At 38.0% G+C, this 20,920-nt stretch overlaps 2 protein-coding genes and 1 long non-coding RNA gene across 5 annotated transcripts; 1 reads left to right on the forward strand and 2 right to left on the reverse strand.

Moving 5' to 3' along the window:
- Positions 1 to 720: 720 nt before the first annotated feature.
- On the reverse strand, positions 721 to 16,886 carry LOC122419207 (eukaryotic translation initiation factor 4E transporter-like). Of its 3 annotated transcripts, none has more exons than XM_043433563.1 (15): positions 15,716 to 16,886; positions 11,801 to 11,898; positions 11,622 to 11,695; positions 11,243 to 11,519; positions 10,084 to 10,977; positions 9,610 to 9,961; positions 9,390 to 9,523; positions 9,018 to 9,257; positions 8,649 to 8,891; positions 8,120 to 8,288; positions 7,752 to 7,823; positions 6,826 to 7,107; positions 5,100 to 5,297; positions 3,800 to 4,156; positions 721 to 3,710 (listed from the first exon to the last, which is right to left on the reverse strand). In XM_043433563.1, exons 1-15 carry the CDS (start codon positions 15,768 to 15,770, stop codon positions 3,478 to 3,480), a joined length of 3,678 nt encoding a protein of 1,225 aa, XP_043289498.1. In that variant the 5' UTR covers positions 15,771 to 16,886; the 3' UTR covers positions 721 to 3,477. The 3 variants fall into 3 exon arrangements, with proteins under 3 accessions (XP_043289498.1, XP_043289496.1, XP_043289497.1); XM_043433561.1 differs by lacking the exon at positions 15,716 to 16,886 and adding an exon at positions 12,161 to 13,037; XM_043433562.1 differs by lacking the exons at positions 7,752 to 7,823; positions 15,716 to 16,886 and adding an exon at positions 12,161 to 13,035.
- LOC122419217 (uncharacterized) lies at positions 12,979 to 14,838 on the forward strand. Its single transcript, XR_006262851.1, has 2 exons — positions 12,979 to 13,113; positions 14,594 to 14,838. It is a non-coding gene; the product is annotated as an uncharacterized lncRNA (long non-coding RNA).
- A 700-nt stretch (positions 16,887 to 17,586) lies between the features above and the next one.
- On the reverse strand, positions 17,587 to 20,630 carry LOC122419214 (uncharacterized protein DDB_G0286299-like). Its single transcript, XM_043433578.1, has 2 exons — positions 19,503 to 20,630; positions 17,587 to 18,739 (listed from the first exon to the last, which is right to left on the reverse strand). Exons 1-2 carry the CDS (start codon positions 19,900 to 19,902, stop codon positions 17,901 to 17,903), a joined length of 1,239 nt encoding a protein of 412 aa, XP_043289513.1. The 5' UTR covers positions 19,903 to 20,630; the 3' UTR covers positions 17,587 to 17,900.
- Positions 20,631 to 20,920: the final 290 nt, after the last annotated feature.

Consider the following 20,920-nt stretch of genomic DNA (forward strand, 5'->3'; position numbering starts at 1 on the left):
ACAGAACAATTTGTCCTCCCGTAATAGAAATTTTACGTCCACCTCATCCCTCGAAGTGAATTATCGTACGTTCAAAGGTTTAATACACATTACCCGGTATTTTCATTCAGTCATTCGGTTGCATTGACCAAAGGACTTTCGAATCTAATGAAAAATAATCTTAGACCCGATAATTTTGTTTGAAGTGAATCAGGACGAAAACGATTATTTGTAGAGCCGAGGTCTTGCACGCTCAACGTATCGACGCCATTTGCAATGTTTTCCTAAAGATTGACTGGCTCCGCCGGATCGTCGCTGGCTTTCCCTACCCCTTTGCTCTACGTTCGCGCGATGACGTCATCGACTCACGAAAGTACACGAACAATATCGAAAACTTCAGAGATTCTTGGCGCGCATTTTGAAAGTTTTGTTTTCGTTAATTTTTGAAATACACGTTTTTTTATAAATTAAGGGCACCTTCTATGGAATTTTCAAGACAATAAAGAGTTTAAGAATCGAGGAAAATATGTCGATGAAATTAGTGAGGAAATATCCATCCGAAGACCTAAAAATCACTGGAAATACAGAAAGAGGACAATCTCTTAACTTCTCCCATCAATTTCATTGTCGACGTGAACGAGAATATAAAAAATAAAAATAAAAAAATGATTATAGTACATGAGCGTCAGTACCACCTTCATTTTTCCCCATTTATTTTTAACGAGAGCCATAATACTTGAGTGTTATTCGACATTAATGTTACGCATGATAACTTTATTTACAAAACATATCGGTCCGATACATGCACTGATAAATTGTTTTCATTGTATTTTTGTTTTTGTTTTTTTCATTTTGTTCACCAATATTTTGTTATTGTTATTTATCGTCAGCTCATCGTCTTTTTCTCTCTTTCTTTATCTTTATCATTCTCACTCTTTTTCTTTCTCACTCTCTCTCTCTTTCTCTCTCTCTCTCTCATTCTCTTAATTGTCGAATTATTTACATAAAATTTGGAGACAATTTTAGTTTCACTTGGCAAATTAATGTTCTTCTTTTGTTTTTCTCTCTATACAGAATTCTCGAGATAAACGGTATCGCAGATAAAACGACGGTTAAATTTTTGAAGAGGATCGGAGCTGTGCCAGGATCGTGATTCGGCTTTGCGTGCATTTGATTATCTGAATTATCGCGATAGTTGATGATGAAGTTTGAAAAATGAAAAATTTGAGAATATGAATTTTGAAAGAAACGCCGTGGGATGGAACTGTGAGAAATGCTGTCATGTACGGTCGAGACATTTAACATTTATCCGACAATGGATTTTAAATTTTCTGTTGTACAATTTTTTTTTATTTCGTTTTTTTCTAAACCTCCTCTCTTCGTACCTCAGCAACTACAAGCCAAAAAAATTTTATTACTATTTTCACGTATATCCCCATCATTAAGATTCGCAAAGACGAATTAATCGTTTGAATTTTCATGTGACTCGTGTACGAGAATCGAATGCTTTACGAAACGAAACGAAGCCGTAGTTGAAAATTTTATATTTTTTTTTTTTTTTAACAATGATTTTGGCTCGTTTCTTAAGTCAATTGTGCCATTGGCGTGGTGAGGATTAAAGATATCTTAATTTCATTTCGAGAAACACCAATCTACGAACGAACGAAAGTGAAAAAAACAAAAACGAAACATTCATTCGAACATGAAATAGTAATGAATGAAATAATTTGCGTCTTTTGTTCGTTTTATTTGTTTATCATCGAAATTATCCTTCGAATTCTCATTCCCGACACAGTTACGATAACCGATAATGATAATGGGAGCGCAGGATGCGATGCTCCTGCTTAAAGTTTCATATTTTCTCTAGTCTGTCAAATGTATAAATGCTGCAGAAACGCGCGCTTGACTGCTAAGCTTTCAGGACATAATATTCAGACCTTGATTATCCGAGACCAATAACACAAAAAGAAATAACACAAATCGTCCTACAGTTACGTAGTAAATGTTCAGTCTCGATAATCACGCATCTGTTATAGCTCAAGAGAGGGGAGGGGGGGGGGGGGGGACTTTTTTTTGTTTAGAGTCTAGTGTGTATGTATGACGATAAAAAGGAAAAACTTAGGATTGGGATTCAAGAAGGGGAAGGGAAGGAAAAGGGGAATGCAGGGGGAGGGGCAAAAAATAAATAAATAATAAACTATGAATCGGCATCAGAATTGATGCACGTGTTGACTCCGCGTCGAGTTTTCGCGACACTAACTTTTGTGTATGCGTGTGTGGGTGTGGGATGTGTATGTTTTTTATCTTCCGCTCAGCATGCTTTTCGTAACAGGCTGATGGAATGTTTTTTTTCCTTCACTACATTCGCGTGTCTAATATTTTTTCGTTTCCATATTTTTCTTCTTACTTCTCGTTTCTTTCTCGCCAGCACTTTCCGACCTTTGCAAAAATCGTGCTCGTTTTCATTATTCAACATTGTGAATTCTGCTCGTGTGAAATTTGCCTTGAGTAACACGTTTTTTATTCTCCACCTTCGAAATATTTATCACGTTGACGACACTGTACCCTCGGATACTTCTAAAAAGTGTATATTATATATGTATTCATATTTCGTAGCGAACTCGATCTTTTCCGATTATTTTTCTTGTTTTTGTTGCTTTCGTTTTTTCTATGTATTTTTTTTCTTCAATTTTTAATCGATCCGTACGGCCGGTTCGCGACGGCGAGTAGGTATTTTATTATTATCATTATTATTATTAGTAGTAATAGTAGTAGTAGAAGTAGCAGCAATTTGCTTCATGGCTCTCACGAATCGTGATCGTAACGCGATTTATTTGCTCTATTTTATAATGTCTATGCGTTTCTTCATGTTTGTGTGTGTCTGTGTTGTTTAATTCTTGTTTCTTTTTGTTGTTGTTTTTTCCTCTTTTATTCACGTTGTAGCAAAACATTAACTCTTACTTTTTCATGCTCTCGTCAAGTTTCTTCAGTTTTAATAGTTCTCAAAAACGACGATGTGTCGCAGAGGTGTTTCCCGATAACGCAAACGAAATTCAATTGAGAATCACGAGCTTCCAGCTTGGTGAACCAACCGCCGTTAGAAAATGGATCGTTCTGTTGTTGTTGTTTAATGTTTAATTTATCCAAAAAGTTTTTAACTACATTATCGTCCGCTCATTCTTGACGAAGCAGCGCGTTGTCGTGACACTCTTCGCTCTTTATCTCTCTTATCCCGGTAATAATTTCATGGCTAATTGTTTGTTTATTCTATCAACACGATGTCTCGCAGGGTCGGAGAAAACGTCCCCGTCACGGTTTATCGCGTCGACGGAACTGCAAGTTGATACATTTCAGTGAAACGTAACATCCGTACGGTGCCGATCATGAAACTAGTATTTTTGAACTTCCGTATGCGAGAGAACAATCCTCATTCGGTTAAGGTGTCGCGTATTTAACGATTCTCGTAGGAACGAAAATTTAATAAGTCGAAGGTACGAGCTAATTGTGGACCGTTGTCGAGGCGTATTGCAAACGTTCGAGTTCCTCGAGCGAAAGAACGTTCGTTTGTCCAAGCTCCGGAAGTTTACCAGCTCGCGCTTTTGCTAATAATTCCGGACTGAACCATCGAGCCAATTGATTCGACGTGGGTGATAAGCTTCCACCGTTACTTCCTGGTGATCCTTGCCTACCTACGCCCATGTTTATCTGCTGAGATCGCATAGTACGTCCATCTGTTCGAAAAACAAAATGATTGTTGTTTTACGCGATCATTTTCAACGATCGATTTTCGGAAATTGCGTTAACATGGAATAATTCTTACCCGTTCGGACCGCGTTATTCTGATTCATAACCAGCTGAACTTGTGAATTTCTTTGTTGATGCTGCATACTCGCGAGATGCGATTGTACCTGTTGAGCTTTCATCTGATTATTCATCGCATTCGGTCTTTGGTTCATGACGGAATTCGAGGCAACGCTGTACGGTGGAACGTTCGGGTGTGACATCGGCGTCGCCATCGTGTGTTTGGAACGAGCAGGATTGCCATAAATTCCGGGCGACGGACGTTGTGGAAGTTGCGGCTGTTGTGGTTGCTGCTGGGGCGGTGGTTGTTGTGGAAAATTCACGGGCCCACCGTATTGGAACTGATTACCGTTACCTCCCTTCACGATTGGTCGACCTGATGATGCAAACATTTTCTTGCGATTACTCTTTTCATTTTTCATCGCGATCGAAAAATATTTATCAAGACTGATTTTTCTTATTTTCCAACAACCAAATTGCTCAATAAATAAATAGTAAATAAAACTTTTTGAATTGCAATTCAACTGCGGGTCCACAGTCACATTTTAAATATATTTCTTTGCAAAAAGGAACAATGGCCGACGAGATATGGATGACAAAATTTCATCAACACGACAAACAAGATGCGAGTTTGAAGAACTATTAAAACGTTTGTCTATCGATGAAAATTTCGGTAGAATTGAAAAGCAAAAATTTTGACAAGGCAGATTTCTTTTCGTGAAACAAATTTCGCACTTTTATGAAGTTAAGACCGAGCAGCATTTAAATATCAATACGATTACCAACTTATCATCGACTGTATTGATTTCAGGCAGAAAAATTTTCTGGTAAACCACCTCTTCGTATGACGTTCTAGAAAAAATCGACGAGGGCTGAGCTGGTCGAGCGATCAGTTTGTTGGACTCACTATTAATTATTATTATCATATTATTGATGATAATATGATATCCGCAGTGAAATAAAATGTCTGAAATATTAAATTATTGAGGAAAAACAAGCCTTTCTGAAATATCCTAAATTTGCCAAACAAAAATGACGGGATGAGCTATTTAACATTTTTTTGTACAATTCTCATAAATCTAAGCTCCTCGGCAATATTTAAACTTAAAAAAAATTACTAATAAAATCAATAGTTATATCCTAAAATGTGTCAGGGAAATTGAAATTTGCGATTAAAAAAAATTGTCTCGCGAGTGACCTCAAGAGGTGTCATGAAACACCTCTTTACCTCGCAAAGTGTATTCTTGCCTTAACTCTAAGTGCCCTTAATCCGGGAATATCTTCATTAAAAATATCCAAAGTATTTGGATAAAGCGTACCAGGATGTTGTTTAACGGGTGGACTGGCCCACGGGGCCTGAGCTTGGACCTGAGCCTGCGACTGACTCGGTTGAAGCCCCATTGACGATTTTTGTCGAGATAGAACACCTTGAGCGAGAAGCTGAACTGCCGATTGCATTTGCTGTATTTCGACAGCTTGTTGAGTTTGAGCTGCCAATTTGGCGGGCTCGTTACTTCCTACAGGACGAAGAGATAAGACAAATTGCTTAGGCCCATGAATTCACGTGGCAATGGAATTATCAAACAAGCTATGAGTTATAAAGCGACAATATCAATTGCATTTTTTTTCTTTTCTCGTAAAGCACCCAAGCATTTCAGGAGTTTCATTTATTATCGACTAATTATCGAGTTGCAATAGCATTCCAGCAAGCGTCGTGCAAAAATAAAAAAGTAATCATGCGTCGTTGTATGACAGAATATGAAAGAGTGAGAAAATGAAGTTGGAAATGAAAAATGTTCGTTGAAAGCGTAGGATAGAGTAAAGCAGCGTGAGTTGGGAGATTGTGTTTTGTTTGCATGAGGGACATACTTATAAAGCGTTTTTATTGTATAAAAAAAAAAAATATATATATATATCCGAATATAGGCAAATTTTTGTTTCAACATACTTTCAGTACTTGTGTGTTGTATATCAAATAAACGATCCGAAGATCAGAGTGCACCAAGTCTGATGAGATGGTGCACAAATCCTCAACATAAATCGAATCGACGACTCTTTTATCTTCGAGTATTTTCTTTTTTTATCGGTTTACATGTTATGTGTTAATAACGAGAGTGTATGAGTTTTGTGAGGTCATTCCTCGACTGTCCAAAAAGTCCGAAAAAAGCGCATGCGTTTTAACGGTTATAAACGAGGAAGAGCGGCGAAATTGGATTGGGAAAAGAAAAGAAAAATAATATAGCGAAAGCTGAGTCATGCCCAGAGTACTCAAAGTGATCAAGCAATAAAGGGGAAAAAAAAACTAAACTATGATTTCCTTTCGCGATGCGTATAAAAATTAGGAAGAGCAAACGAGGCTGATAAAGTAATAGAAAAAAAGAACATTTGAAAAAATATTAAAGGAACGATAAAAATTTGAAGTATCGTTATGGAACTCGCGAAATTTCCGTTATCAATTCGATCCAGGAATCTCGACAATGTTTAGAGTTTCATCAAGACGCTCGATCGATTTATCGTCACTCAGAGCAATTAAGTTCACGGAATTCTCATCTCCGTCACCGTTTTTCTTCGATTCTGGGGCAACGTTCTCAATAGTCGGGTCACTACTAACAATCGATTCATTATTGTTGGTATCCTGCGATTTGTTAAGTTTAGTTTCAATGAGGACATCGCGTGTACTTTCATTCTTCGCTACAACGTTGTTGTCAACGATTTTCGTGAGATTAGCATTAATGTTATCGTCTTTTGTTTTGTCCGACGACGTTTTATCAAGTGGTTGAATTTTGAGTGATACGTCGTTTTGACTTTTTTTAACGTCGTTACTGTTGTTATTCAAATCGCCGAGTACGCGAGAGCGTGCCAATTTCGATGAAAAGTTATTAGGCAATCTATCGACTGGAGTTATGGTTTTTTGTGCATTCTCGCGAGATTGGCGACGTGTACGGTGTTGCGTATTTGCAGTAGTACGGAACGAAGCAGTGATGAACTTTTGCGATGCCATCGCCGGATATAATACTAGTTCTAAGTGTGCCAAATTATTCGCACCATCGAGCTCCTTCTCGGCAGTCATTTTTCGCAATACCGAAGTCGGCGTAAATGCGAGTGGTGTCGGACTCAACGTTTGCTTCGATGGCGAATTCACCGGGCTCGTCATTTGATGATGCGGCTGTGACGGCATTTGCGGCTGTTTTGGCTGCTGCTGCTGTTCCTGCCGTTTACGATAATTCTCACGTTGTTCCTCCAATTTCTTCTTTATAAGGGCGTTCTGCATTATCGTCTGTGTATTCATTACCAGACCACGTGGTGACGGAACTCTGTGCGGTATAACTGTCGACATCACAAAGTCACTCGTGAAACTTTCTATTCACGAATCTCGTTTCATTAAGGCTGCACTGGACTTCAGACAGTGTTCAAACAAGATAAATTGTATCAGTCATAACATTCTAACGTTATTTTCTAACCTCCTTCGACGAGTTTCAGCCTCCCTTTATCCTCGGTCTAACACACGAACAAAGATTTCAAGAGAAGATGAATTTTTCGAGCTTTCTTTCTCAATTTCAAATTAATTATTTCTCGAAATGAAATGCAGTCCTTCTGTGGCCAGAAACATTTTTGCACAGGGATGAATGTTAAGCATTTGATGTTTTCGTCGATCGTTTATCAGACCCAAAATTTCGAATACAATTTCAAATATTATTGCACCATCAGAGCACAATTGACAAATAATATTCTCCTTCTTCCAACTGCTCTTTTAAGATGCCAAAATAACATAAACTTAGAATTGTGGAATCGTATGAGTGAAATTCTTCAACCACGGTAGACAGCTAGCAACAACCACGTTATTATTATCGCTACGGTCTTTTGGTTAACGAATATTTGGACAATGAATGACATTTTTTCTTAGATCAAAGTAAACAGGATAATGATCGTATATAAAAGATGTTTCGATAAAGTTTCGGTTTTGTTTTTACCTGGATGCTGAACCGACAAAGTATTCGGACTAGTCGCTAAATTTGGAGTGATTATCGAGGGTGGACAGAAAGCTGCATTCCCAAATAAAATTCATGTTCGAATATTACAATCTCATGTAAAAATTTATCACATTACAAATTTTCTCAAGAGTGATCAAATAAGGGAACAAAAATCTCATAATATTCTATTAGAATTGAAAAAATTGTCACTCCTCAGAGTAAATGAGAAAAAACCGTCACCTCGTATACGAGAATACGAAGAAGGATACGTATCAAAACAACTATCCACACTTACTTCAAATCCAAACGAATAGAACAAAAAAAATAGTCATGAGAAATAAAAATGCAATGAGTAAAAGCCCACTTACCGTTATTCATGGGTGATGGTATTCTTTGTTGCTGTTGCTGTTGCTGCTGGTAGAGTATTTGCTGGAGTATTGGATCGGCATGAGGACTAACGGTACGAGGTGTCGTACCACCGCACATTTTCAAAATATTTATTAGAACTTCTCGATGACGATGGTGAAGGGCTTGATTCTGTAAGAAAAATCGTGCAGCATGTTCAAGTATTTTTCTAATCCGTTAACTTCCGACGAGAAGCGTTTCGTAACTGCGTTATTTGTCAGTACACGTCGTTTCTGGCCACAATGTTCGTTTATAAAAAAATCTTTTGTATCACACAGTAAACTTACAAACGTTACGAGTCAATGGATAGTTGCTCAACATCTTTCGTATTCGGATTTTTTTCGAAAGCATTTAAACGTTTCATCAGAAATTACGAAAAAATTCGTAAATTCAATTCTGTGTTAGTCAATTTTCACGAAAAAAAAATGATTTCGAGATAATTGGAAGTACTTTATGTGAACCGATGGTAAATGCCTCATTATGGGATCGAACCTGTAGCTGTTGTATAAGATGTTGTCGGGTAATTTCTCCCTGCTGGAGGCCCTGAATGATTGCTTGAGCTTCTGGTCGTTGAAGCAATTCGCGATTCGACGGGGTGTTGTTAACAAGCATTTGCATGTCTTGAGGAACAGGACTAATGCCAACCATTCGCTGTTGTCCACTCATCATCATCGATAGCATGTCTGACTGTTGTTGTCGTTGCTTCTGTTGCTGTTGCTGCTGTTGCTGTTGTTGCTATTACAAGTGGAAGAAAATAACGTGACATATTGAGGTTGATGGTTCAAAAATGTTTAGTTGTTAAAATGTTCCATCTGGTCTTCGGTTATTGATAGCATCACGATCAATTATCCGGGTACAAACCTGTTGAATTCGCAAAACTTTCATAAGGTTTTCATGCTGCATTTGTGCCTGATGGGGATGTTGGGCAGGACCAAGGGGACCAACGTGATTGAAACTCGGTTGATGCATAGGTTCGGGCACGGGAGCCTGTTGAGCCTTTAGCTGGTTATTGAGCAACTGTATCAGTGTCATCGGTGGTGGTTTCTGTGATATAGGACCGTTTGCAGCTTGCACAGCCTGTCCGCCAGTAACTTGCGCGAGCTACATAAAAGTATTTGAAAAAGAGTCAATAAATAATCAAATTAAAAAAGTGATCGTGATAAATATTTATATAGAAAATTTGGTTGAGCCTTTGAATTTCAAAAATTTCAAATTAGAATTTGACGAACTTACCAATTTCTTGAAAGCCGACAAATCTTCCTCAGTCTTGTTTACTCTCGGTGGTTCATTAGGAGGCGCGGCTGGAGCACCACCTCTCATTCGAGCCTCCAATTCTTCCAAACTGTGAATTACTTTTCCTCCGACTTCTGCAGATAATGAAAAGAAAATAATGACTGTGGGCTTGTGTGTAATGATTGGATTATCGATGATTATGCTGACGTAATGACTTTACCCATATCTTTGATGGTTGACTTCTGCATCATCGGGACAACGGTACTTGTAGCATCACCCTGACCATTTTGGTTCGGTTTGTTGCCACGTTGTAGCATTTCGAGGAGCTTCACTCCCGTAGTTGGATTATCGGTGTTCGAAGTCGTGTTTGCCGGTGATATTGGTGCAAAGTAAGCGTTCGATTCGGTAACGGATGGTATTTGTATGTTTGGCTCAGTGATATCATTGAGCAAGTTATTAAGCAACTCGTCTTGTATAGAAGCTCTTCGACTGTCAAGCTGTTGGGCGGGACTCTCTCGCTTGAACCATTGACTGAAACGCGAACCCGAACCGACTTCTGCACCGACTCCGTTCTTCATTTGGGAAAAACAAAAAATTATTTACATTATTTTTCGAGTTTGATAGATTTATAACCCAATAACGGTTATTAGTTGGAAAACACATTGGATTTTGAGCTAGTCAAGGTGATACTTACGGTAAGCAAGCCTGGAACACCCGGGAATACGTCAGATTTAAGAAAATCATCGAGATTGAAATCAGGTTGATTGTCGTCTCGACTTTTGGCAGTGTCACATCTCTCGTTAGTTTCGCTAGGTTCGGTAGGAGCGCTTTCACTTGTATCAGAACGTTCTTTTCCGTTTTCCGTTTGTTCTTCATCTTGCTCAGATATAGGAGAATGAGGAGCATGGACGGCGTTCATGGGTTGATCCATTGCAGTCGGAGTACTACGACCTTTTGGCACGGCCGAGCCATCGGTGCCCTGTCCTTTTTCGTCCTTTTCGCTGACTGCTTTTTTACCGCGTTTCTTCTGAGCCGGAGATTGTTTCTTGGTCTTGGAAGTGTTCTTTTCTTCAGGTTCGTCGAATCCGCGAAGTTCGATCGTATCGTGTTGAGATGTTGGTCCACCGCTGAACCATTCGGGTTCCTCAGGCTCGCCGTAATTTCTTCGACGATCGTTATTGTATCTACGGTCTCTGCAACGATCCATCTGATGTCCACGCTCGTTCCTCTCGTTACCACCACCGCGATCGCGAACTTGTTCCCGATCACCGAAATCGCGACCGAAAGAACGTCTCTCGTAACGATCCGAACGATCGTCTCGATCTCTCACGTTGTCACGATCACGCATCGGCTCTCGATCACGACCGACGTCACGAGAATCCCGAGAATCCCGAGAATCCCGGGATTCCCGAGAATCGCGTTCACGCGTCGCAGCGGCAGTACTCGTACGAAATGCAAATTCTGAACGATCGGGCTCCAGTTTTTCCGCCTTCAAGAACATGTTCTTCGTGTCCCATCCGTCGTCCCACATGTCACGATTCAGAAGACGTCCGCTGCCGATGCGGCGCACCGGTTCGCGATGACTCACCTGAAAAAAATTCAACGCCGAATTAATAGATAAACTCGTGTCTCGTGATGAGAATATCGAGCGTATTATCAAAATTTCTTCGACTTTGAAATCATTTTCTCACAGATGGAATCGACTTATTTTTACGTTTGCTTTTTCGTCGACTTTTTGTCTTTCTTAAAACCCAAACGTGATTGATGACAAAAATTTCACTAAATAACATTCATAAATTCTCTGACTCAAGGTTTCTGTATTTTTTGCCTATTTGAATTTAAAAAAAGCGAACCTCCGCTTTCCCGATGGGACTTTCCGGGCGCCGAGCCGGCTGGCTAATGTTGACAAAGCATCCCGAATTGAAGCTTCGTCTCTGCGGACTCAGCACTATACCGTCCTGTTCTTTTCGTATCCGTTCTCGAGGGTCGCCACTACGACGTTTGTTGTTCCCAGGTGGTTCAGGAGCTTGATCATTACGAGCGTTATTCCGCTGTTGTTCTTCTTCGACAGGCGTATCGCTGCGTTTTTTATTCAAGTGCCAACGTTCAGGATCCCAAACACCGCGAGAACTGTTGGAAAAAAAAATTATTTCAATCTCCATTTCGCTCAATTAATAAATGTCTTTTTTTCCCCCAAATTAGAGTACGAAATATTTAATTTTTCAGACTCACTTGTTGTACGCTACGTCCAAATAATCCGGTCTTCGTTTGGCCAACGGTAGTACTTTTATGTCCAACAGAACTTTCTGTAATACACAAAGCAAGCTCGTATATTGGAAATGCTCAATGTTTACATATTACGGTACCGACGTTGCTGTTTAACAGGGGAAAAAAAATTTGAATTTTCGTACCCGTGAATATTGGAACTGGGGCCGCGATCGTCCGACTTCCATGATCGAAGAGTCGGTCACCTCTCCGCCCACCGACATGGATATAATCGCTTCATCTCCTGGAACAAAAAAATAAACTCAATTTTAGTGGCTTGCGACGAATAAAATTAAATTTTAGGTAGCGATCGAACGTAATCGGAGTGAAAAAAAGTACAATTTTGATCACGTTTATCGTATACCGTTACATGAATTAATTCGATAATTTATTTTTAAATTTGACGATTTCACTGGTTTACGTGATTCGATACTCGAGTTTTACGATCTTCGATACCATCCCCAGAAGGAAAGAATTCCTTCTGTTCTCGAAGCCAGGATACTTACGAAAAGTAACTTTTTTCATGGGGCTGACTGTTTTTTTTTTGCGAAACCAACGGCACGATTTGGTTTGTAAAACGAGGGTGGAATCGAGATAGGGCGAGCCGGTTGGTCCTACCAGAGGACGCCGTCGGGGTCGCCGATATCGATAAGGACCCGAGCTGTTCAAAACCGTCTCCAATTTCATTCCGCGGTTTAATTATTTTCAAAAAGCCTCGCGAAAGATAAAATATTTGATATTTTTATTCTTCTTTTCCCAAGTTAGGTACGGTCTAGCCGTTTTATTTGAAATATAATCTCGTCTCGTTCAGCCGAGGTTGAATAATACAACGGATTTTGAGTTCGTCACTTCGAAGGACGAATCACAAAAGTAGTGTGTTTACGTTTGACGAAATACAAAGGGACGAGAATAAGAGCCCGGGAAACGCTCAACTGTACGAGGTCAAAAGGCGATTTGAGAATTATTCGTTCCGTGTAAAATCGTCCCGGGAATGAAAATTAAGACATCAAAGTTGGACTCGTGTCACTCTCGATTTATCATTAATATATTAAGGTACTATTCGAACGGTAAGAAAAAAACGATAATCACAATTTGATGAAATTCGACGAGTAATTATGGATAGAATAAAATATAATAATTCTAAGAACAGACAAGCGTCGAATTTATTTCTTCTCTTTACTCTTTGATCAAACGACGATCGTAATTGACGCGCTTATTTTATTCTCCTTATTTCAAATATCATTTATTTTTTTCACATGAAATATTATTATTTTTATTTGATTCTTTTAGGAGAATTGAATACTGTTCCGCAAGCTCGATTATTAAACGACAAGGTTTTCTCGATCTTTCTCGAGAATAAGAGAGAGTTATAAGAACGATGCGATAGCCAAGCCAACTACAAAACAACTGAAAGACTAACGACGTTCCTCGCCGGTTTGACGTCCATAAATCTATGAATGTGTGTACTTGTACTTTTTTTTTTATTTGAAATTTCAACACGTGACATTAGGCTTGGTGAGGGACGTGATTGGCTCGCTATTTCGTTAGACTGTGAAGCTTTTCAAAATGATCAGTAAATCCATGATTCTCAGAACCATCGCTCTACAGTGACGATACACATATTTGAAAACGATCTTTTCAAACAATCGAATTGATAAAAATCAACAGATACAAGCATCGAAGTGAATTTACCTGCCAATATCCTGGCATTTCTGAGTATTCATGAGTTGTGAGGATGAACATGGCACATAATGAAATGTATTCCCAGTAAAAATGCTGAGAAAATTTCCTACTATTCAAAGGATTATAACGACGTTCGAAAATTATTCGATTTTCTATTGTAGCGATAAAAAAATTGATGCAAGGGAAGATGAGACTGAAGTTTGAAACGTTGGAGTCCAACGAAATGATCTAAAAAAAAGCTCTCAAATAATTCCAGTAAATCTTCAACATTGTTTCCTGTCGAATTTGAAATTTGTAGTTTTTCAATTTACACCAATGATTCGTGAAATAAATAATTGGTGAATTACAAATCTTTTTTTCGTTCACTTCGTTGAACTCTAACGTTGCAAACTTCAGCGTCGTAAGGGAAGTTATTTTCTTTACCGAACTATGAACAGTGTGAACGTTGGAATTTTAGGTGTTTTTTGATTCTTTCATAAATAAAAATTGGTTGGGTGGATTTACATAAAATCTTGTACATATTGTTTACATACTCAGAAGTATTGGAAAATTTTTTTAATGGTATATTTTTGTACAGTGGTGTGTTGAAAATGGCACTCTTCAAAGTTTTTATCGCAGCAACTTTATTCAAATTGCATTTTGTAGGAAAAACGTATGTTTTCAGCATGACGTAGCCGTTTTTTGATAACTTCTTTCTTTTATTTTATAAACAATTTTCTACTGAGAAATCCACAAAAACTGTGGTTTTGTTTCTTCAAATGGTCGCTATTTTTTTTTCTAAACAATATTTTGAAAATCCCCTAGGTCATGCGATAGCCAACGACATATATTTTAAGAATCTTTTTGGTTTTTTGTCCTAAGATGTTCCATTTTTGAGATTTGCTGTCAACGCTGATTCAAGGGGTGCTATTTTCAACACACTTGTACAAAAAAACTATGAAAAAAAATAAAAAAAAAAAAAATTTTCCAGTACTTCTGAGTATGGAAAAAATGTGTTCAAGCTTTTATGTAAATCCATCCAACCAATTTTTATTTATAAAATAAACAAAAAACACCTAAAATTCCAACGTTTGCTCTGTTTATAGCCCTTAATTGTGATTGAATCATGCAACGAATCAATTTTTGAATAAGCGGTTGTTTCATTACATCTGCTAAAATAATTCTTTTGTAGAGAATTCTTTCTCCTATTTTCATTCGCCTCTCTCTGTCGGCAAACTTACTGCTTGAACTGACTAAAATGCTGTGTTTCTTTTTAGGATTCTTGGAATATACAACTGACTTAGTGATAAATTCTGCAAACATTTCCTTCTGAAAGGAAAATATGGAATGAAAGAAGGAAGTAAATTTTTCGTTTAGCTTTCAATGTCCCGGAATGTCAACGGAGGGCTAAAAATAGAGTCATTAAATGACATCAGCTGCATAAATATATAGAAATAAATGTAATAAAAAGATTATATAAAAATTAAACGATTCTAATGACAATAAATATTGCTGACACTAATACTGATCACACTTGGGCAATGAAGTAGCATCCTCAAACTATCGAGCTTTCAAAAATATTTTTTCAATAGTATTTGATAATATTGCACCCTCACTGAATGTTCATTTGTGGTAAACTGATGATATTAAATTTACTTGTGGAGTTCTACACGATGAGACAAAACAGAGGTGGTTTGGTGTCTATGATTCCGCCAAAACTACACACGGAGCACTACTTTGCTGCGTTTGAAGTTTGAACATTTTGATTCCATTCTCTTACATATAAAATTTGTGAAATTGATTCAGTAAGTTTAGAGGGAGATTTATAGAGGAACAAAGATTAGTAATGTAGAAGCTATCAGTAAAAGTTTTATATTCAGGTTGCAAAAACTTTGGCATGAAAATCGAAACAACGGTGCAGCCTAACCCCCAAAACGTGAAAAGGTGGAGCACTGTTATGGTGTTCATGAAGCAATTCTAGGTATCTGAAAATGTACTGCAAATTTCGTGGAAAAATGATTTTAATGATTTGCCTACCATCTTATAAGTTCATGGAGAATTTTAGATACGTTGAAAACCCATGAATAATCAATATAAGGTAGTTAAACCAAAGTTAATTAGCCATTATCATGAAGAATTTTCAATTGTGGCAAATATCGTTTCGAAAACAGCCATTTTGGGCGACGAGTTTACAAAAGCACAATTCAAACGTTAAATATCTCGTGCACGCAACGAGTTCGCGAATTTCCCGTCAACCGTAAACGACAACATCATACGCTCACGTTGCAAGATAAATAATCTCAATCTCAAGTCACACAGCTGTGTTGCTTTCGGTAACAAAGCGGCAAAAAAGTAGGGAGTGAAGAAAAAACAGGGAAAAGGAAACGTGTGACACGTACCTTCCTCTTTAGGATCCGGCTGAGGCCTGTCACTCGACACAGATTCCGAAGACATCCTTCCCCACGGAAGAAGTTGGTATTTCGACGAGAATGAAGATTCGCTGGTCAAAAATCGCTTGAACTAGTGTTTATTGTATGCGCTTCCTTTTTTAGGGTTCACTTGTTTAATCAGCGATAAAACTTTTTTCATATAATGTCGGAGACAAATTTTTTAAAAAATCTTTATTTTTAATGCAAATACCGTGCCTCGTAGGCCACTATCGTGCGCACATTTACGTTTACTTGTGTCCTTATCTTTAGGGAGTTTTAACACCTAGCTATATACCTTATTACCGTTTAGTATCACAGATTTTTATATATACATATATGTATATATGTTTTATTTCTTTTCTTTATCCCTCTGAATTAGATCTTCATATACGCACTCTTTCTCTCTCGCTGTTTTTTCTTTTTTCGTTTCGATATAGTCTCTCACTCGCGTTCCCGAAATTGGGGCGGAACTCGCGGAAGGCAACGAATATTCGACACGAACATGTACACTTTACATATACGAAAAAATTTCACAAAGTTCCTTCAGGTCAAACAAATCCTTTCCCCTCCCTCTTTGTTTCTTTCTGTCTTCCTACACGTCTTCTTCCGCGACGTTACAAAACAATGATTTTTTCCTTTTCTCAATCCAAGCAAATCGTCGTCTATCGACGTGCGAAAAACGCGCGCGCGTTTTACTTTGGAAACACACGGATCGAAATTATGACCGTCAACGCACGCCACTGAACACACCACTAGATAAGAATTTTGCGATGGGGACAACAAAAAAGGACGATGTTTATGTGCGAATACTCAGGTGTATATGCATGTTCGTCAACACGTATGTGTACGCATTTAAGCGATAGACAGAGAGAGAGAAAGTGAGTGAACGAAGAGAAAAGAAAAAACGGTGTTTTCACGCGCGGCAACGCGGACTGTAGACGGGTCCGTGCGCTTCGGCGCTAAATCACTAGGTTACGCGTTGCCGATTATCATTTCTCATTGACCACTGTCAGCGACTTTGAATTATCACTAATCGCGTAATTTTATCACATAAAATGTACATATACAACGCTAGTTTAATGCTACGCAAAAATAGAAAATGGCGCACGCTTTCCCCACTTCCGCCGCTTGTTTCGTCACTGCCATCTCGATCGTGAATTTTCCTTGCTCAAATCTCTCCTTCCACCACTAGTTACCCAGCTTGTACCTTTTTTTTCGTAAACGTCCGTCATCGACGGAGTAGCCGATTGATGCGCCATCTCGCCGGCGTTACGAAATATCACGAACTTCCACGGCAATGAACGAACAAATTGGCGGTAAATTGAAAAACTTTCAAAAATGCAACATAATTTTGCTTCAATTTAGCATTCGGCGTAATGTTCGATTCGATAAGACACCAGCAAATTAATCATAATAAAATTTGGCTACCTTGTACCTGTTTTTATAAAAAAAATTGATTAGTGTGAACGAATGTCCAAAGCATTGAATAATTTCCCTATTCATCCTGAGGAATAAAAGATCGCAGAACACTTCATGGCCGATTTATATGAAATTGGAAGACGATTATTTCAAAAATATATCCAACCATTATATAATGTTGTACAAATAACAGTAATAAAGGTGTTCTGTCATGAAAGAATGCAAAATGAATTACCACACTCCTTTGACACCTATTTGCAGATCATTATGGGTCTTCAAAATGAGTTAATAAATAATTAATAACTGCTGTTTGAAAAAACATCAACAATTTATTCGGAAAAATAAATATCGCAAAATATGTGCTTTAAAGTGTGTTTTTTCAGTTTATATTAACAGTATTGAAAAAAGTAGTTCAACTCGTATACAGAACTCTTGAGAGGCTTTTACTGGGGATTGTCTTACATTTCACATTATTACATTCAATCGTTTCTTGCAAAGAAAGGTTTGTTAACAATCTTAGTTGTTTGTAAGCCGTAGTCGTTATTAAAATTTCAGTTAGGACGACATACTCAAGATAATTTGAAGTTCTTTGATCTCATGTGTTTTTCATTCTTTGTTTTTTAATATTAAAGGTAATACGTAACTGATACGGCTAATGATGATTAGGGTACAAAAAAAAACGAGATTGTGACAACTTCGTTGCTCCACTTTTTTTGTAACTTTTTCTTTCTCGACTTCACCGAGAATCGTGGTTATCATCTCCTGCTTCGACTTCGTTTTCCGAATGTGATTCTTCATTCTCCAAGGATTTCGCATTTTCCTTTGGCTCTGCTTGTGGCTCCTCGGGCACGTCGACAGCTTCTTGATCATCTCCCAAAATCATTACGTTGCTATCCTTTTCTTTATCCTCAAGAACTTTTGGAGGAAGCTGTGCTTTTTTACCACCTTTTTTAGCGGCTGGCGCTTTTCCTTTTTTGCCACCTTTAGTTGGTTTGGCTTCTTCTTGCTCAACGGTTGAGGCCTCAACAGGGACTTCTTCATCGGACGCAACATCTTTTTCATCTGACTCTGCAGCCGCAACTGTTTTTTTATTGGCACGAGACTTTTTTAAAGCTGCTGCTGTTTTTTTAACTGCTTTTTTAGGCTTCGCTGCTTTCTCCATGTTTTCAGTTACTTCCTCGGCTTCATTTTCAACATCTTTCTCACTGAGCTCAGCAACTTTTTTATTCTCTTCTTCAACTAGAGCTGCTGCTGCTTTTTTACCATTAGCTTTGCCCTTTCGTCCCTTCACAGTTTTTGCCTCTTCCTTGGGTTCCTCTACTTCAAGATCTTCTTCAACCTCTTCGGATGGTAGAGGTTTTGTTCGTCCTCGAGTAGTTTTAGCAGCGGCTGCAGGCTCCTTAACTGGTGCACGCTTCTTTGGTTTTTCCTCTTTGGTCTCAACGAGTACAGCTTTTTTTGGCACCCTAGAATAGGCCTTCTTCGCTATCAACGGACGTTGTTCTTCCTCTGATTCTTCTTCCAGATCTTCCATCGCAGCTTCTTCAACTGCTTTTTTCACTGGCTTTGCTTTGGCTTTGGGAGCAGAAAAAATATTGTTTGAATACTTTTTTTTCTCATTCATTTTTTCTGATATTTTATATGCATGATAAATACAATGATTGGAAGTTAATAAGTAACAGAATTTCATAATCAAGTATCTTCCAAATTTGAATTGCAGAACAAGTTTTCTAGTCCCCGAAAGTGTTTCGTAATACATTTTTTTGACCGAATGTAGGATATTGTGAAATTAAACAATATTATTATATACAAAATATACAACTTATCGAAATGAAATTGATTTAGTAGAAAATATACGAATGATTGCAAGATATTTTGAAACATAGTCATTTATGAATAATTTATATGTACGTACCAAAGTTATATCACTGAATTCTTTGCCTTATAAAACTTCATGTCAGCCGAGATACATTTTTCATGAATACGTACTATTTTTTAATAGAATTCAAACTTCTGTTTTTCGAAAGGTGGAATTCCAATTTTATTTGATTATTAGTACAGTTCAATTTCAAAAAATTAAGTCGAACGAAATATGTAATGAGGTGATTTTTTTAATTTATCATAAAAAATAACTTCAATACTGTAGAAACGATATGAAATTATTTTTCTTCACGAATCGTTTCTCAACGAGTTTTCTGGGGAAACATTTCTCATCAAATGTACAGTTCGTTTAAACTTTGGGAAAAAAACCGTTGGTCTGACAAAATTTCATGAAAAATATAAAGTTTCGTAAAAAAATAAAAATTAACTACAAATGACGACACGATGAATTGCTTACCTTCGTTTCCCGCCTTTTTAGCGACCGTTTTCTTGGCAGTTTTGGCCGGGGGGTTTCTGGCCTTCTTCGAAGGTGGACCGTCCTCCTCCTGATCAAGATGTTCGGCGCTTTTACTCTTTGTTTTTTTCATATTACCAGAAACCATTGAAGCGATGTTATCCGTGCTTTTGGATCTTCGAAGAGGTTGCTTCGCTCGTCCACGTGTTTTTTTCGCGGCTTCAACATCATTTTCAACATCGTATGTTTGTGCAGCAGCACGATTTTTTGCAGCTCTGGGAAGTCTGTTTGGTGCAACGACCGGCAGAGTTACCTTTTTCTCTCTCAGTTTAATCTTTTTTGGTGGAGATACGTCAGAATTTTCAACCGCCGCTTCTTCTCCTCGTTTCGTGGTCTTACGCATGTTGTTGCACCGTTTTTTTGTACGCGACTAGCTTTTGTTACTTTCGTCGAGCTCACTTAAAGTATATACACCTAAACTGACTCGTATGTGTAAGACGTTATAAAATATATATATAGAGCGCGCGCGTAGTTTGCAGAAACACGTTGCTGCAGCAAGTGGTCTTACGAGATTTTTGGCGGGATCCTAAATACCGTTGCTCGAGCGCGTGGTTACCGGTGTTGGAGCTCAAGCCGGTAAGCCTTGTTATCTCGGCCAGAGAAGTGGGAGGGGAGTTGAGGAAGAAAAATAATTTGGTTGGAAAGTTGGAAAAACGGCCGAAACTTGAAAAGTTTTTAAAATTATGCAGAACTTTTTGGTTATCTTATCTCCATAAACGAGATTCAAAAACTTGGAAAATCGTTCATCAAAAAATTGAACCAAAACTTTTCACTTGTGCGGTCGTTGCTGGGTCGATGTGTTTTGTTGTCAAGCACGCTCGCAACTCCTGTTTTATCTAACGTCGCTTTCGACTATAGTGTCTTTACTTTCTGATCTTCAATATATGTTGCGGCGACGATTTTTTATCGACTTAGCAAGTTCTGTATTTTATGATAATTGAACCAAAGTCCCACGTTCGTTAAAAACGAATAACTAATGAGTTCAACAAAGACGATTGTTTATAAGTCAAACGGTTTATTTCACGTACAAATTAACGAACGATGAGGCACGCAACTTCTTTTACGCACTGCAACGACATAAGCGCCACGTCGGAGTCATTTCACAAACTTCCGTTTTTTTGTAGTATTTTTTCAATAAATAAATTATCATTTGACCGGAAGTTCGAGAACGATCGAAGTATTCATTTTTTTCAATCACTTTTTCGGTCCATTTTTCTTTGCAGAATCTTGGTCATCGTTTTAACATGGAAATAAAAATTATTCTTGACATTTTTTCATACTTTTGGCTGCGTACTTCGTAGTTATTTTCAATAGTAAAAAAAAACGTCAATGCAAATCGACGGCAACTTCCGGTTGTCGGG

The sequence above is a fragment of the Venturia canescens genome, chromosome 1 (genome assembly GCF_019457755.1).
Source record: "Venturia canescens isolate UGA chromosome 1, ASM1945775v1, whole genome shotgun sequence".
NCBI lineage: Eukaryota > Metazoa > Arthropoda > Insecta > Hymenoptera > Ichneumonidae > Venturia > Venturia canescens.